At 37.2% G+C, this 19,052-nt stretch overlaps 1 protein-coding gene across 3 annotated transcripts in view; it reads left to right on the top strand.

Annotated features, from left to right (window-relative positions):
* The window catches only part of PRIM2 (DNA primase subunit 2), a 127,104-nt gene that overhangs the window by 100,019 nt on the left and 8,033 nt on the right, over positions 1-19,052 (top strand). For all 3 annotated transcript variants that reach the window (XM_033009867.2, XM_033009865.2, XM_033009866.2), the window contains exons 11-12: positions 4,158-4,284; positions 5,149-5,231. In XM_033009867.2, the coding sequence (XP_032865758.2) occupies positions 4,158-4,284; positions 5,149-5,231 (210 nt within the window). The remainder of the gene's footprint in view (positions 1-4,157; positions 4,285-5,148; positions 5,232-19,052) is intronic.

Genomic DNA, 19,052 nt, shown 5'->3' with positions numbered 1-19,052 from the left:
GCTTGGGACTATTGGCTTAGTCCCATTAATCAGTGCTAAGAGCTTAGTTTGTTATATGGAGAAGTCTAAGAAAGACTCAGTGTCACATGTTCCAGGATACTCAGGATCATCTTTAGTACATATTCAGTACCATATACTGGACACCTTGGTTAATTACAACAAATACTGATGCATAAAAACTCAAAACTACCCACTTGCCATCAGCAGTGCGCTTCACACCAGACATCACGTGCATCCTACAACCATGCGTGGAGGAAAGAGAAGTCTTCAAAACCCTTTATATCTTCAGGGATCAAGTTAAAGCTCAGGCGGTTGACTTGCAGTCTTTTAAAACAAAAATTCACACTGCTGCTAATCCCGAGATTTGCACATTCCAACACCAAAGTGACAAATTTTGAGAGGTGTTGTTAAAGGGTTGTCTTTGCCTCAGCCTCTTGGTTTCAATGTGAAGCAGATTATTGCTTAAGCAAGACATATTTCTTGATCCCTTTCTCCCTCACTGAAGCCATGGTCTATCCACCTACCACATAAATTACAAATGCCTTGCAGTTTTTAGAAATCTTGGAGAGCTAAATAGAGGAAAAATAACTGGGATAGTTGAGATGTGGGCCATAGAGTTAAAAAGTTGCAGAGAGTCCCTGTTCCAAAGTGTTACCAACAGCATGTGGTCTAGTAGGTGTAGATAATAATAGAATGATGTTGCCTTAATGTTGCTGTTTTATAACTTTGTAATATTGTAATTCTGGCAGTAAGTCTCCATTGATATTTAGCACAGACTGTGGTGAGATGTATGTGCATACCCAATTGCTCTGTCAGAATGGAATAATTTTTTGCCTTTGTATTCTTGAGTGTCTTTTGTCTCAGTGGAAACTGTCAGGCAGGATACAAGATATATGAAACCACTCATGCAGCATCTTTATTGTTGAGAAAGTTTCTATCAGGATTCAATATAAACCTTGAAAGTTCTCATAGGCCCAACACCAAAAAAGTGTTTTTTTCAAATCCCTTAATTTGAGTTTTCACATTTTACATTTTTTTGCCATAAAGACCTTATAGTAAATTACAGTTGGAATGTACTGTAATAGTAGTTTTACATATTTTTAAACTGTTTTTCTGCAATAGTTTGAAACCAAGCAATTTATAAGCAGTTAGAATGACACTGCGAAGACCTACATGCATGATGTGTACTGCACATAATTTGTTTATTTCGTTCAAGGACCTGTGAAAATCCTACTACTTCAGTTTGGGGTATTAGAATAAATAGGAAGGGACAGTTCCCTACTTCTGCCATCTTGTTTTTGCATATTTCAAACATGTCTAACTGTACCTTGGTGCTTGTGCTGGTAAAAGGGATTGTTCCTGCGGGGAATTTTAATTTGTGCACATCGTAGAGTAATGATATTAGGAAAGACTGAATCTGATCATTGAGTTCACCCCCCAATGTACAGAGAAGGCTGTTCCCCAGGATGGGTTTTCTGAAATGAAATGCCACGATTCATAGATTCTTCCCACTGAGGATGACCACACAGCCTGTCAGATACTGTCCCTGCTAAATCCTGTGTCTCTGATCGGTGATAAGAAACGTTGAATCACAGGGATGAGAGAGCTCTCAGTGAAGCATGTAACTGAGCCTGTGCTAACTTGCACCACATAGCTGTGTTACTCTCTGCCATCTGCCACTGCGAAAACTCTTGAGATCCAAGCAGGATTAGAAGAAAGCAATGAGAAAATATCCAACCTGTCCCAAGGCCATGTTGTGTTATTATGTAGCTGTTGTTCCTATTTACTGAAAGAGCTGCTTCTCAGCATAAAATAATGAGTTAGGTAGTAAAAGTAATGTCTGTGGGCATTAAGGCAAGTGATGTGAAAAGTACATCTCAAGATTTTAGTATCCAGAACTGTTAAAGAGGGGTGTTAATTTTCTGGCAAAATAAGCAATACATCCTAAAGCATTCAAGATTTGCTTTTCCCTTACAAAAAACTAATTTAATCTCATGTAACTGCTTGCTCAAACATCCTTTTTTAAACAAATGAAATATACTTTCATTCACCTTTTACACAGAAGGAGGAAAGGTTCCAGAGCTTTTGGGTGGAAGAATAAGTGTCTCCAGGATCACAGGCTCCACCTTCAGTTTAACAGGTGCACTCACAGATGCATAATTTAATTCCCAACATCTTTGTATTTAATGTTTGCTGTTTTTCAGGAGTAAATACACCATTTGCAGATCCTGCAGGAGCAGCAGCAGGACTCAGCCAGCAGCTGCTGTTTGCCCTGCTAAGGGGAGGGTACCCGTTCCCCCGGCCCTTCCCAAGTATGTGCACACACCTATAACAGATCCTCATACAGTCTTACTCCTCTTTTTAATGAAGAGTTGATAAGCCCAGCTCTTTGCGATCAAAAGCAGAGCATTTACTGTTTATTTACTAATGTTCATTTACTGTTCAACCAACCAGTTCTTTTCTCTCCTGAGCCAAAAGTGTTGACTAGATAGAAATATTCCTACATCCTGGATCCTGCTCATGGCTGTACTGGAAAACACAGTGCTCTGTGTTTTCTCCCTTCCTTTTTTTTTTTTTTAAAAAAATCTTTTAAATTAGAGTAAAGTCACTTTGTCAACTGCACACTAAGAATTAATTAGTCAATGTTTGTTCAGAGCTTTGGATGTCTTAAGTATTATTTGGAATGAGTGCTGAATATTATTCTTCTTGATACATTGACTTGATTATGACCAGCATCTTGATATAGAAGTTTCTTTTTTACCCTTTGAATCAGGTGCAATTTAGGATTTTATTCTCAAAGGTTGTGTATATTTTTATATGCATTTTATGTATTTATGTATTATGTTATATATTTCCAATTATTTGTATTTTCCAAAAACACTAAAGTGTTTTATATGAAGAAAAATATACTTACTTTTCTGTTTTATTTTAGACATGTTTTAGCGGGTCAAGGTATTTCATAGGTATATGAATATTCTGAGTTAGTCCACAGACCAAATGGAACTTCTTTTATGTGAGGAAATGAGAGTATCCTCAAAGAAGTAGTGCTACAACAACAGTTGATGTTTGAATGATTTTTCTCTGTATATTACATTGTCTTATGTTAGTGAAATACCACGGTAAAAATTTATTTTAAAGGTATTCTTGAGAAGAAATCATAAATTCTTATGAGAGTTGTTTATATTCAGACACAGTACTTTACATAAGGTTAATGCTAAAATTTTGAATTGAGCAGGAGCACAGTTGTTTTTTTATGTACTGTCATAGATTTTTTGAGGAGAGGCTGAGGATGTCTAATTCTAAATATGAACCTTTGTTGTTTTATCCTATTTGGGTTTTTTAGGACTAGAAGTATGGTATTTGAACAAATGTTCCTTGTTGTCTTATGGTAGCTAATGAAGTTTAACAAAATCTGTATGTTAAATTATCTGGTTCTACTACAGATTTTATGTCACCTTTTGCTACATATAAAATAACATGAATTTATGTAATTGAATGTTCACATCTACGACTTATCTAAAATGATATATTGATAGTGTTGTACTCAGCTGCCAAGATAAATGTTTGTTTACATCTGTATTACTTCAGTAGATTTCATTTTATTGGAGACTTGGTAATCTATCAGTAGACAAAAGAGATTTGCTAAAATCTTTCCTATTTATACAAGTGAAGTATATTCCATTTCAGAATCTAATGAATTGAACTGCAGTGCTGGAACAAAATATAGGTAAAGCATTGTGCTTTGGGAGAACAAGAATGTGAACCTGAGTAAAGAAATCTGTATTTTGATCTTTTGCTTTGATAAAGCAATAAATTTATGGGCATTTATGAAAGATTTTAAATTACTATGTTTACTAACATTGTGGAATTTAAAATTTCAATCTTTAAATCAACTTATCTTTAACTGCATAAGCTGAAAAAACCTTAAATCAATGCAGTTACACACTTCTCTTGTGATGTGTCTGTAAAACACTTATATGTGCATATACAAGTCCATGTAATATAAAAATCTAAGCTAGCAGCAAGCAACGAGATTTTTATTTTTCTCAGTTTGAATATGCTTGGAAGATTTATTTTGTTATCGAATATTTCTATTTGCAGAGCAGATAGAATCACTGGCACTATATGTAAGAATTTATTATTCTGTTTTTACTTAGTTTGACAAAGGATATGCTTACAGCATTCGCCACAACTACGGGAAAGAAGGAAAGAGAACTGATTATACCCCATACAGCTGCATGAAGATTATCATGTCTAATCCACCAAGTCAAGGGGATTATCATGGTGAGTTCCTTAAAAAATAAAAAAAGTTTGAAAACAGTGAAAACCCTTGGCTAAAGAAGTTATTCTCTCCTGTAGTCTCTTAAATGATGAATTTAATTTCAAGGCCACAGTGGTTTTTCACTGTTCTCTTTAGATCACACTTGATAGCTTCTGGCTTTGTATACATTGTGTCATGCAGTGCAAGGAGACTTTAAATGTACACATGCTTTAAAAAGTGACCAAATAGAGGTATTTTGAGATACTAATTCAATTGTAGAGAAATTCTAAGTTTGCTAGGGTACTTTAAAACCTCCTACCTCTGTGTGACTAAATGTGGGAAACCTGCACTGGCTTCACTGTTGTTATTCTAGTACTAAGTCATTCATTCAGTTGTGTCTCAAACCTAATTCTAGGAAAAAAAAAAAAACCCACACTCTTATTTAAAATGGTGAAACTTTCTAAGGTATTTATAAAGTAACATTTTTACAAAGGACTATGCTTTAAAGACCAGTTGGCTCTCATTACTTGTCTTTTCGTTTGTTTTTTTTTTTTTTTTTCCCCAGCTACTAAATGTACCAGCACTATTACTGTTAGTAAAGAACTAACTAAAACTCTTTTCCTGTCAGTGAGTGAGAATTGTGGCCTGTTTATGTTGGGATATTTTATGTAACTCTTGAGCCTGTGGTGCCCTGATAACCATGCAGTGAAGTAATTGTTAAAAAAAAAAAAAAAAAAAAAAAGGAATTTGTACACATGGGCAATTAACTTTCTTATTAATAAGCTGTTAGACAATTAGGAACAGCTTAGCTGGTCTCTCGAGTGCCTTACTGCACTAACTCCTGGTAAACAGCCTTGTTTGTGAGCTTCCTTGTTTTTTACTGTCAGGGTGCCCATTCCGCCACAGTGATCCTGAGCTATTGAAGCAGAAGCTGCAGTCATACAAGATCCCTCCCAGTGGAATAACTCAGGTAAGACGTATTTTATTTGGCACTTTCATTAATAAGACACTGCTTTTCAGTTTTACTTCCTATTTGTGTAGGAATGCTATATGCAATTTGTCAGCATGTATTGTGAAGTATCCCTTGCTATAGAAGGTTTAAACCAGAATCTTGGCTTTCTGGCTCCAGTGCTCCCACTGATGTGTTGATTATTGTCATCACCTTTTATTGTTTAATATTATGAGTTAGGTTATTACTATAGTGGATACAATGCAGAATTTTGTTTTACTTTGTTTTACTGGAGTGTGATAAAAAAGGAGTTTAAATGAATGCGACAATATTTTAGAGAATTTATTTTTATTCCTTCAGTGACTTGTGGAAGACTCTACTGTGTAGTCAGTAGACATAAGTAATTGTTTTCTGTAATAAACTTCTAAAAAAATATACAATCTTAATCATCCATTATGCTTACTTCCCCTAAACAACAAAAGCACATGAAATGCCTTGTGAAATTAAGCAGAGATTTTTAGCAGCTTTTTAAAAGGTAACATTAAATTGAAAACCTATATTATATGGCAAGGGGAACACAGGAGTTGGAACTTTTTGAGATGTATCCTGAAGGACTGTGACTCCCATTGCTTGCTCTAGCAAGAGGTTGAGGCTATAAAAGGATGCCATCATCTTCACTGGAAGAAGATGTATAGGTTAGAGTTAGCTGAGACAGTTCAGCAAAAAGTTGTGTATATTAACTGCCTGAAACCTGCTTTAGGTTCATAGGAAAAAACTGCTTTAAGTTACTGTCTTTAGTTAATGTGGAGTGTCACCATTGCTTGTCAGGCATCAACAGTGTTGAACTAGATAGAAAAGAATGTGAAAGTTCCACTTAAAGTAGTCTCCCTTGGAAGGAATAATTAAGATACAAGCTAAAAGTGAATAGTTTTAAAGTGTTTATTGTTCACTCATAGTCATTCTCAACAAATTCTTGAAATACCCAGACCTTTTTCTAGGAATCTTTTTTCTTTATTTATTTTCTTCTGGTTCATATAAATAAGCATTTGACTGTCTTCCATATATCTGACAGGCACTAGGGATACTTTCCTTTGGCTTTTTTCCTTTTTATATGCATCAAAAATTGACGCTGCTCTGAGATTTTTATCCTGCTAATCATTGCAAAGATTGGTGAGGATTTACTGTTTTAGCTGCCTTGCTATGTGTGGGCAGGATTTAGCAGACGTTATTTCTTCAGTGAATTTACACAGTAGGGCACTATCTTTATATTTAACTTAGTTCCTTACTTGATGTGAATTGGGTTTTATTTTTTGTGTGTGTGTTTGGTATTTTTTTTTTCCCCTTGTAAAGTAGGATTGAGATTCATTAGGAGACTTAAATTTTCTTATCAAAAGTGACTAAGAAAAACTGTCCTATCAGCATCATCTTTGCCTGACAATGGATGCTGTCCTGCCCACAAACTGTGTGGTATCATTTTAAGTGCAGTCAGGGTACAGGGCTCTGCAGTGGCCACCCCTAGTATTAAACCAAAACAAACCCAAACCAAAACACCTTACATCTGAAAGCTAATAATAATTTACAAAAAAAAAAAAAAAAAAAAAGGAAAGAAATTGACTGTGGCTGGGTATTCAGAAATTGATCTTTTATATCAGACAGTCTTTGTGATATTCAGTAGGAGAAGAGGAAGAGGACTGGTTCACATCTGTTTCCAAGATCTTGTACACATTTTATTGCTACCACCGCTCATTGCTATGTTTGCATGGTCCAATAACATTTTCATAACTAATAACAGTTGAGGATCCTGCAGTCCAGACCATGGCTTCTGAGTTTTCTCTGATGCTGTTGATAGTTGCTGAGTATCAGAAATGCTGTTTTTTACTTTAGCTCAGTGGAATGGGTTATTAGGGTTGGATGGTTTGCCAGTCTTCCAAAGCCTCTGATGTAGTTGCTTTTCTAGTATTGGGGTCTCAAGATTGACATTCACTCAAACCATACCCTTTGAGTCTGTTAGACGTCTTGTTAACACCAGATCAAATTAAGTGCTTCCTTGCAACCTGACAGATTCCTATTTTTAATGAATGATTCAGAACTTGACCTTTCAGCTATGTATTTTAATAAATGGTATGTCTTTCCTGGGGCTCAGGACCTCTTACACCTGTTCCTTGCTTTGTTCCAGAATTCTTTTGCTGACTTCAAATATAACTTTGTTTAGTGTCTTCTCTTGCTCTATATGCTCTAGACAAGCAGGTTGTCACAAAGTGAAAAATGCCCGTGTTGTCTAAACCAGATCAGTATATGTACCTAACTGCTTTTTCAGTTCTCTCTGCCTGGTTTATCATAGAGGTAAATGTGCTGTTCCGGCCTGAGGGGATACTCAGGTGGCCACATGAACAGGACATCAAACTCAAAAGCAGCAGGCGTTTTACATCAGTTTTCCAGGACCCTGAACTGTCTGCAGTGAGGGAAAGTCTCACATTCACGTAATGAAAGACATCATACAAAGTAGTTGAATCATCAACAAATGTATGTCATGGTGTCACAGGTGAGACAGTAAACAACAGCCTGTAGTGGATTTGGATACTGGTTTGGTTTTGGTTTCATATTTTGTTTGTTTGTTTGTTTAAGAATCAAGGAGATTAAAACTATACCCCTGCTTGATTGTCTCACACAGTCCCTCACTTGCTCCCCACCCCAGTAGTGTGTTTACTGAGGTCTCAACTTTCCTTCCCAGCAGGGGAATCACTGCTGCTCTGGGAGGATGGGGCAGAAAGTTATGTCAATACTTGCTTTGCAGCAGCTGGCAGTTAACAGTCTCAGGCATTACTGGTGTGGTCCCACAGCATTCCCCAGCACTCATCTCTGATCTCCAGGATCATCCTCAACTTCTGAGTATCTTTACCCTCATCTTTCTGGGCTGCCAAGCCCCTCTTTTTCTTCATCTAAATAGTGTATGTGGAAAACCTGTGGTCAGGTTCCTAACTGGTAGTTCTGTATTATGTCTTTTTATTAATGGGAAGATCAAAATATGTCACTTTTGTTTAGTACAAATGTTACTAAAATTTACAACCAGCCCATACCAGTTGCACCTAGTTAGCAGGATCAGGCTTGACAGTTTGAAAAATCAGTTTGGGATGTTTTACAAGACACTTTTTCACAGATTTCATATAGAAACTTGAACAAACTGTTGTTTGCTTAACTGTTTCCCAGTTTTCTTCTTGGTGGGTGACACTGAGGGGAGTTATGAGACTCCCTGCAATGCTAACAGTTGTCAGATCATGTGAACAGTAGACTTCAGCTTTCCAGGTTAGTAGTGATGCATGCTCCTCTGAAGCTAAGGAGTTGCTTTAAGGAATTCAAATGAAAGCTCAAGACTTGCAGTCCCTGTTGCATGCAAATTACAGAAATCTGGAAATCACATTGAAAGGTAACACAGCGGACGTTCTGTGGTAGGCTGACCCTGGCTGGATGCCAGGTGCCCACCAAAGCTGCTCTATCACTCCCCTCCTCAGCTGGATAGGGGAGAGAAAATAGAACAAAAGGCTCGTGGGTTGAGATAAGAGCAGGGAGGGATCACTCACCAATTACTGTCATGGTGCAAACAGACTTGACTTGGGGAAATCAGTTTAATTTATTACCAATCAAATGAGACTAGGGCAATGATAAATAATACCAAATATTAAAACACCTTCCCCCCACCCCTCCCTCCTTCCCAAGCTCAACTTCACTCCCAATTTCTCTACCTCCTCCCCCTGCAGTGGTGCAGGGGGACAGGGAATGGGGGTTGTGGTCAGTACATCACCCGTTGTCTCTGCCACTCCTTCCTCCTCAGGGGGGAGGACTCCTCACACTCTTCCCCTGCTCCAGTGTGGGGTCCCTCCCACGGGAGAGTCCTCCATGAACTTCTCTAACAGGAGTCCTTCCCATGGGCTGCAGTTCTTCATGACATGGGGTCTGCCATGGGCTTCAGGTAGATATCTGCTCCACTGTTAACCTCCACAGGCTGCAGGGGAATCTCTGCTCCAGCCACTGGAGCACCTCCTCCCTCTCCTCCTTCTCTGAACTTGGTGTCTGCAGGGTTGTTTCTCTCACATAGGCGCATTCCTCTCCCTGGTTGAAGTTGCCATTGCACTGCAACTTCTTCCCCTTCTAAATACATTATCCCAGAGGTGCTACCGCTGTTGCTGATGGGCTTGGCCTTAGCCAGCAGCGGATCATCCTGGAGCTGGCTGCATTGGCTCTGTCAGGCATGGGGGGAACTTCTCACAGAAACCACTCCTGTAGTCTCTCCCCTACAAAAACCGGGCCACACAAACACAATATACCTTCTGTTCCTGAATCAATTAATCCTTTCAGCCCTCCATGCTTACAGCAGATAATATATCACTGCCAAGTTCTGTATCAGCAAAATAAAATACTATGAAGTCTGTGAAAGTAATGCACTGAGCAGTAAAACCAAACATATATATGTGAGTACATAGTCTTACATATTTAATGGATTGCAAGTAGTGTGGAATGGTGTCTTAGAAGTCACCTTTTATGATTGGGGCACTCCAAAATTGAACTGTCCCTCTTGGAATCTAACAAGAAGGTCTAGTATTTTTGTTCTGGGATGGACAGGTGGTGGGACTGCTGTCAGCTTCCCTGATTGGGAAAAACTTCTGTGTTTTTCCTCCAATACTTCTCTTCAGCAAGAATGCTGCTGCACAAAAAAATCCAAGATAGTTTGGTATCAGGCTATTTTGAGCTTCTAATTCTAGAATCTGGTCAAGTTTGCTGTCCAAATCCCAATCCTGTTTGAACTACCTCATGTTTGACTTTAAAAAATAGAGTATTCCCCCTCATTTCTTAAGAGGGTGTCTTTGATTAATGTCAGGAAACATTCTGCTGGGCATAACTTGTGGCCTGGACTACCTCTTTTTTACTTGGTGTATGTCAAGGTTACTATCCTTCTGAGTTGTGAGTTTAACCTATAATTTCTAGTAATTTATTGGATTTGAGAAGATACGACTTTATGAACTGACTCAACGAACAGCTGGCTACATAGGAATCCTTCACTTTCAAACATAAACGTTTGGATTTATTGCTTTTCTCCAAAGGTTTAGCTATCACACTTCCCCTGTGAGAACCCAGTCTCCCAGCAGCATCTCAACATAGCCATTCATAATTTTTCAGAACTAATGGAGACTTGGTTCCTTTTTTGCCTTTATAGAAATATGACCTTCAGCTGACAGTGGTTGCAGCAGAACAGTAGAATACTCTTTTTTATTTTTTTAATTCACCAATTCTATCCACTTTGAGATAATATCAATCCTTAAAATGAACTGTAGGTTTTTGCTTATAGTGGTGTCTAAATTTTAGGAGATTCATCTTTGTTTTATTTAGTAATATATTTTTCATCTAAACTAAGCATTTTCAGGGCTACAGACTACTTAAATGCTATAACATAAGGCATGCTTCTTTTCAAGAATGTGCCAATATCTATACCCAAGAGATCTCTTGAGTGGATGGTTTCTGCCCTAAAATTTTTCCTATTTTTATCTGACAATGTGCGAATCTGTTACATAGCCGCTGTCATGGAGACAAATGGGATTTTTAAGACATATTCATGTTAGGCCTCAAGGAGCATATCTGTGTTCAAGGTCATGAGTTCTTCAGAGCTCACACTTACAGTTCTGTTTGCATGCTCACCAAGTGTTTTGTTCTTGTTGAAACTTCTGTGCAGTTTTTGTACAAGTTTTTGTGCTAGTTCTGAGCTAGATTTGTACTAGTTTTGAGCTAGATGCTTCAGGGCACTCTTCTGGGCAAATGGTATTTGTGAGAGGAGTACATCATGCTTCTTAGATAAGCAGTAATAAATGTTTCTCTTGTGAGCTAAAAAGTTCACTTTAAGGGGTTGAAAGGTCAACAATTTCTCTTCCCTACTGAGATTAAGTTCTAATTCTGAAAAGATTGACTGGAAATTTATCAGGCCTTCCAGAAGCATCAGTCAGGGCGTTGATGCTGTCCTGGCCAGAGGGACTGGAGAAGCCATGGCAGCTCAGGCCATGCACAGAGGATTTTGCATTGGTAGCTGCTTTGTACTCAAAATGAAACAGAGCTGGTGTCTTAACCTTAATTTGTGCAAATGTGAATACAGATATTCAAGGCTGAGTTTGACGGAGACTTATCATATGTTTTTATTATCAGTGCCTGGAGGCTTGTGTTTCTTGTTTGGGGGACTTTCAGTTTTCATAGCTGTCTGTTGAACCCTTATTATTGCCAGTTCATATGCAGTGATCTGGATCAGAACTGTTTGAGGGTGTTTTCTTTCCATTGGTTCACAACGTTATTTAATTTTCATCAAGGTCCTGCTGACAAACTATTCTTTAGGGTTTCTTATTTGTTTTGTGGTGGGTTTTTTTTTTTGTTTGTTTTTGGTTTTTTGGCTGATGAGAGTCCCGGGGGCTGTCATAGGACAATGCTCTTTTGATGTTTTCTGTGTTTCTCTTCAGTGATCTTTGTGCTGTCAGCACAAAAGGCATGGCTTATTCCTGAATATATTGTGTTCATCAAGAGAATACAGACTCCTGAGAGGTGGTGGTTTATCTTCCATGAAGTTAGTTCACTGTGATTTAGACCATCAGAAGATTTGGATTTGTAGTACATCAGCAACCTTATAAGTCATTGTTTTTCCTAGTTCTCCCATAACTTTCACAGGTTATCTCAGGAGTTTCGTGAATCATGAAATCCAGGCCACTGTGTTAATTGATTCCAAGTTGACTGGCAGTTGCTTCAGGTGGGTTTGGTTGTTTCAGAAAAAAATTGCAAGCAGCAACCCATTGGCTTCGATGCATTTCTCTGGTTGTCTTTGGTGTTTATGCCATCTGTTTCTTTGGGTTCTTTCCAAACCTGTGTTCCACCTTGATTTCAGTTCTGGTTCCAAGGCTTTCCCTGTCTGTCCATTCAGAACCTGAGGCCTTTGCCTGTTCCTGCAATTTGTTGTTAAGACTTTAATCAGGTGCTTCATTTGTCCTTCAGGATGTTTTCCAGTGTAGATGGTAGTTGGTTCTCTGTGGTAAACTGCATTCTTCCCTGGTCAAGCGTGGGTTTGTTTTTTGACAACAACAAGAATATATGTTTCAATCTGACACCATCAGAATACGTTTATTAATGTTATTTTTAATATTTTTCAGTGTTTTTATCTTGCTTATTTTGGGATATTTCTTGGATTTGAAGAATGTGGAGCTTTCTTTAGCTTCTCAAGTACTGGACTTCTCTGCTCAAAATTTTTAATTTATCAGACCTGTCCATTTTTATGTGAATGATGTATAGTTCTTCTAACCTTTTTTTTTTTTTGGATTTAGCTACATAGTCATGAATTGGTCCCCCACTGGGATTTTAATCTGTTGTTTTAGAATACTCACGTCTTCCCTTCAAGCCCAGGAACAAGCCCCTTTTTTGTTTATGAAGCTTGTTCCTCATGTCTATTACATGAGCCAGAATGTGGGCTAGTGTCCCGCCCATATGGTTGTGGTTTTATCCAAGATGGTTGGTTTACCAGTATCGTTCTCAGTCTTAATGTTTCTAGGGTTGTCCTTCATAATCTTGAGATAAGTAGTACACCTTTTCCTTTTAGGTTAATAAGATGGTAAGTTTCTGACGTTTTTTTTCATACAGATAAACCATTTGGCTGGTCTGTGGTGGCAACAAACTGCATCCTCACGGTGCTTTTCTAAAGGCATCTCTGTGCATGAGCTAGGTGTGAAAAAGGAAAGCTGGACCTTGGGATGATGGTGCATCATTGCAATATATATATATATAAAAATAATTGTAAAAACTGCCAGGCCTCACATGACTTCAGTAAACAGTCTGAACATAGGAATGCTTTCATTGCAGTCATTTGGTAGTACAGACAGTAATGAAAAAAGTTATCAAAACGTTTGGATATGTGAATGTGCTCGCTGTCAAGTATCTAGATTCAGCCTTCTATCCCAGTCCAGATTTTCTGGGGCTGTATCTTGTCTGAGATTGTATCTTCTGAAGTCATCTTCTTGAGGTAATATATCAGATGACTTCCGGCTCTTGCCTAGTTATTATATAGCCTGAAGCAGAAAGAATTAGTCCTGACGTTTATTCCAATAACTGTAATGTTTAAGTTGTATTTATTTCACATTTTCCTTGGGTTAGGCTATTTTTCATTTGTGACAGTAGCTTTTTGTTTTGTTTTAAAAATGCTTCTTGGAGAGGTAATATGGCTAACTGAGTGTCTAATGTGTGAATGTGGGATTGTGTAGCATTTGAATTTGTAGTATATTTCAGATTACATTTTGTTTCTGTCTGTTGTATACTGCTAATCAGGTACAATCTTTATGAAATCAGGTTTGACAATAGCTAATCAATTTGAAGAATATAATGATTAGAGCTTGTGTTAAGATAAATACATCTGTTGTGGTGCTGTACTAATGCACTGTAAAGTATTGCCTACGTGTCTCAAATAGAAAAATAGATATGACAGGCTTTGAATTATTTCAAAATATCTATGATTTGTTTCTGAAAGCTTTCTTTTTCCTAATTCACTTCTATTGCAATAGCAAAAGCAAAAGGCAGTAAAAATTTCTGGTTCTACAGTCAGTAGAAACAGAGGGTCTAGAGTCATCTTTTTTGCTTTTGCTCCAATTACCATTTTATCTTTAGGGAAAAATGCTTATGTAAATGAACAGTAGATAACTTCAGAAGAAAGAATGTTCTTTCTAGTACAGTTCTTTTAATTTAAAAATCTGCTTTTTTCCATAATTGGATTAAATTAAAGGTTTTGATTGAGTCACTGAACTTTGGCTAATGTTCTCTAACAAATGTAGTGTTTTGGGGGATTGGAGATTCTTCACAGAGATGGAAATAAATAAGCCAATCTGTGCCTGGGCTTCCGATATGGCTACATGCTTCCATGAATGAAAAAAAAAACACAGCAAAACACGAAGCAATAACTCCCAAACCAGCAAAAAAACCTCCCAAAGCCCACCACAGTGGGAAAAAAAAAAGCATACAGCCCATACTCTCCCTTCTGACAGTCTAATATTAGAAAAGTTTTAGATGATTGTTGGCTGTAAAAATATTTTTCTTTGCAGCTAAAGAATTTTGCCCTAACATCAGTCATCTTAATGGTAGTGCTTTTGTAAATTCTAATTAAATAAGATCAAGTACTGTTTAAGTAAGGGATCTTTTAATAAGTGATTAAATGAGATGTTTTATTACGTCAGTATTGTGGAAATATGTAAAATATATACAAGAGCAATTAATATTCACAATATAGACAACCTTATGGGATACTCATTTTATTATTACAGTAAAATTTTGTACATCAAAGTTCCTTAAAATTTCTTTCAGCAATTCCTATTTGAAGTCTTGCCTTTTTTGACTTGTGGCTATAATAAATATTTAATTGATGAAGTTATCATTTGGCACTTCATATTTACCTCTTTTAATCAAATTCTCATTTTTACTTAAAACATGGATTTTGTGAGCTTGTACTGGGGAAAGAATCCCACCACAAATTAACTAGTTAAAACTCAAATTGTAAAACAAGGTACCCTTACATATTTACTGCCAAGAATTTTTTAGAAGTATTAGACCTTTAATCCAGAAATTGTACATCATTCAGATTTCTCAACTGGTGGCTAAGACCACAGTTCAAAATCTCTCAGTTATTTTCTTTACTACATCAGGGCCTGTAAATGCTTGAAAATGATTGAACCTTTCGAAGTGGACAGTGTAAAAGTCTCAGAAGTAAGATTATTCAAGGAAAATTCACAGTGAAAATAAAACTTCGTGGCACTCTGGTGTAGATTTGGGTCCTGAAATTTTCCACGTATTTTCCATAGATGGGGAACATTATCAATAGGAGACAGCATTCAGCCTCTCCATTATTTTGAGAATAATAGTTGTGTGTTCCCCATTTTATCTGAGATTATACTTTCTCTCATTTACTCTGTAGACCCTGTATTTTGACGCTACACTTCTATGGTTTCTCATCTAAAATATGTGCCTTGTTTAATTGTTTTGTATTTGGTTTATTTTTCAAGCATGAACATGCTTATTGATTTCACTAAGACTACTTTTGCATATAAGGTGAACAAATAAAATCACAAATTTAACCAGCATATACTAAACTTTCTTTTCTGATATTAAAATTCCCACCTATCTTTTTTAGTGTTGGTGCTGTGGTGTTGCTATCACTGACACCATCAATGGGTAGAGTATTGTAGAGTATTAACATGATGTGACTTAACATCTTAAGGTGATTTATGACATCTTAACATAATGTGGCTTAAAACTAATTATTTTAAAAATTTGACTTGAAGTATTTCAGACTACTAAATTTTCCCAATCTTCATTTTATTGCTGGGAAGTGGAAACAAGTGTTAGAAATACAAAGTTATATCTGGCTATTGTCAGGTGAGATGATAATGTTAAAAAGGCTATATGCAATTAAATAAAACTGGACTGTTCAAAAACCTGATTTAAGTACAGGTAAGAAAAAAATATAAATGTTGACTAGTGACTGGTGAAGGGATTATGACAGTAAAACAAAAAAAACAATATAGGAAAACTTGAGAGAATGCAAGACAGATGCAGAAACATGATGAGAAACACAGCTAACCTGTTTGATAACAAAAATCGTGTAAGAATACAGAAGACTGTTCCTGTGCCCAGATTTTATTATACATAGAGCACAGCTGAAAGTACATAAAGTAGATGGTTGAACTAGAAAATGGATTTCTTAAAGTTTGGATTTCTTATTCAAACTGCCAAAAAGATGTAATAAAAATGTATGTTCAGGTGTTATTGAGACTGTTTATTATTGAACCACAGTATAGTTGAGGTTGGAAGGTGCCCCTGGACGTTATCTTGCTCAACCCACCCTGATCAGGAAGAGTCATCTAGAGCCGGGTGTCCAGGACCACGTGTAAAGGGGTTTTGACTGTCTCCGAGGATGGAGACTCCACAACCTCTCTGGGCAACCTGTGCCAGTGCTCAGTCAAATATGCCAGTCAGAACAAATAATATGACAAGTAGAGTTGAAAATGCATATTTTTTTTCCTGTTGTTAAAGAGATAAATGACATAATTTCAATGTGTCCAATTTGGAAGTTTGTAAATACATTAGTCAAATGTTAGACTTCAGTTCCATGAGCAGTGGAATGCTCAAGTGCATTAACCCTTCTTGCATTTGATGTTCACACTACTGACTTTGAGCAGATGACTGTACAAAACTTTGAAAAATAGCCCACAATCAAGCAAACAAAAACAACTAGCATTAGAACTGTTTCCTTTAAAAATTATTAACTCAATTTAAATTAACATCTGTCTTCATTTAATAAGCTGCTCAGGGGTTGCTGCAGCAAATACGGGTACATAGCAACATATCCTGTTCATTCAGGCTTTCACTTACTCTTAAGTATTTAATGAGTTCCTTACTGACATACATGAAATAAGAACTTCAGGATAGAAAAACTATACTTTTAAAATGGAGGAAAAACCACAAGTATTTTAAGAGACATTAATAAAATACCTTCTTCTAGATCATGACTGCCTCTTTCTTTTATAAAATGTGCTAGAATACACTGGGTTTTGTTATTTGACAGTTGTGATGCAAATTGCAGGGGACTAATTGATCTGTTACAGTGCCCTAAGTGTTACCATGTGCAATTCCAAACACTCTGTGATCAAGTACTCTCCACTACAGAAAACAAGTGAAAGAGTATAAAAGGAAAGGGACCTCTGGCAAAGCTGTAACAATGATTTTCTAGCCTGTGAGTCCCTGAGGGAAAACAGCTTAAATCTGAGAAAACTGTGCTATGTATGTATACTTTCTAAACTTGAAATCTTCAAAACCAGCTTAAAATATTAAGGAAGTATCTGAAAGCAGCAAAAAGGACAAGTGGCTGTACTGGCCAGGAGACAAGGGGCACTGGGGAGTCCCAGGGCAGGACTTCGTGCTGAGATGGTCACAAGCTGGCTTGAAAGAGAAGAAAACTGGAATGTGGTCAGATATTCTCCAGCAGTTGCACCCAAACATATCTTCAGTCACCTTTGAAATAAAGTTAAAAATGAGTCATACCTAACTGAATCTATAGTAGAAAGATTTTCATTTTGAAAATAGAAGTTAATTCCGCCATTTTCAGGTAGAACAAACTAACTTTGAGTAAGTGAAGATAACAATGGATAATTACAGAGCCTAAGCTATGCTGCTATGCAACATCTTAGCTTTGAATGCCGAGGATCTATAAAGCAGGTGGCTGCATACAGCTGCCAAACATCATCTTAACCTCATTAGTAGTCAGTAAAGCAACATCAGAAAGTTGCAGATGGCAGTGAAAGAAAAGACACATAAGAACTAACAAAAGAGTCCTTGAGTGTGTACCTTTACTTGTAAAATAAAGCAGTGTAATGTAAATGTCTTAAGATATGTAGAAGCAAAATATTGCTGCCGTGAATTAAGGTAGTTTTGAGTGGAGGTCTGTTTCTGGGTCACACTAGTGGAAAAACAGCCTCAAGCTTGCTTTCATTATGTGCACATATGTAGTAGGAAAGATAATACTTACTATGGATGATAATTCTGTTTTATTTAAATAGAGGAGCGTTAGTTTCTCTCACACAGAGGACTCCTAGTTGGGCTCCATTCTATTGCCATTTTTAACCTTTTTTTTTTTGTTTCTTTTCTTAGCAACTTGTTCCCTGTTAAAAGCTAGTTAATCTTCTAAACCTGCTCTTCCTTGGGTATGTTTAATGTGTCTCTTAGTCCTCAACCCTATCATATATGCAGAAGGTGAACCTGGTACCCCATGATCTGGTCGCTTTAAACTTACGTATGTGCTACACATCAGGCTTATCATTTGGCTGCCTTCTGGCTGCCTCTCAGAATGAGTAGGAGATGAATTTTAACTGCTTTTTTACTGAATGAGCCACAAATGTTGGTCTGGCTTTTCTACCCAACCACAACTTTTAATCAATGTGTGGGAATTGTATAGCTTTGTCATCTTTAGTCAAATTTGGCTGAAATTGGCCAACCAGTCATAATGGGGGAGTTGATGTGGTGGAGAGGGTAAAGGAGCAGGAGTAAAATGCTGACTACCAGTGCAATCATGTGCATTAATAAATTTAACAAACTGGATGAAAGTCTCTAGTCTGTTTTAGTGGCATCTGTTTTGTGGAGCACTCTATCAATGTTGGGAAAAGAAGCAGCATGAAGAACCCATTTACCAAACTTCACTGGAGTATGCTGATAGAGGTTCCTCTAACAGCTGTTCTCCAAGATACATGTCTTAGTAATACAGCAGAAAAATCCATGTGGTGACCTAATAGCTGCCTCCGAGTGGTCTGAGAAGGAGTCTCAAGGGAGTGGGACAGGAGTTCCTTAGTGAAACGGCAGTGTAGCTGGGCAATAAAAATTGAGCTGCTGCAAAATAACAAGTCTGCTCTTCAAGGATTTAAAGTGGCTCAAGTCCAGCTAACATGACCATTACACGACCTGCTAACATGACCATTACAGCTTTCATATATCATTCACATTCACGTACCATTATAGCATCAATTCAGTAAAGTCCTTCTCCACCTTGAAGGTGGGTCAAGATTTTCCCAAGGATGGGTCACGGGCTTAAATGGTCTTGGTTTCAGAATAGTTTGCTCATAATAATCTCCCCTACAAAACTGGAATTTATTTATAAGTGCCCGTTTATTATGTCATCATCTGTGCTGTGTCAGTCAGCAATCCCTCTTCTGATATCTGTCACTTGGAAGTTACCATTTTTCCACTGAACTGTTGGAGCAGCTTGATCTTGCATCCTGTGAATCATTGTAAATTAGT

Source organism: Tyto alba, unplaced genomic scaffold (genome assembly GCF_018691265.1).
Source record: "Tyto alba isolate M040663 unplaced genomic scaffold, T.alba_DEE_v4.0 Super-Scaffold_40, whole genome shotgun sequence".
Lineage (NCBI taxonomy): Eukaryota > Metazoa > Chordata > Aves > Strigiformes > Tytonidae > Tyto > Tyto alba.
The sequence above is the reverse complement of the archived record's forward strand: the minus strand, read 5'-3'. Positions and strand labels throughout refer to the sequence as shown.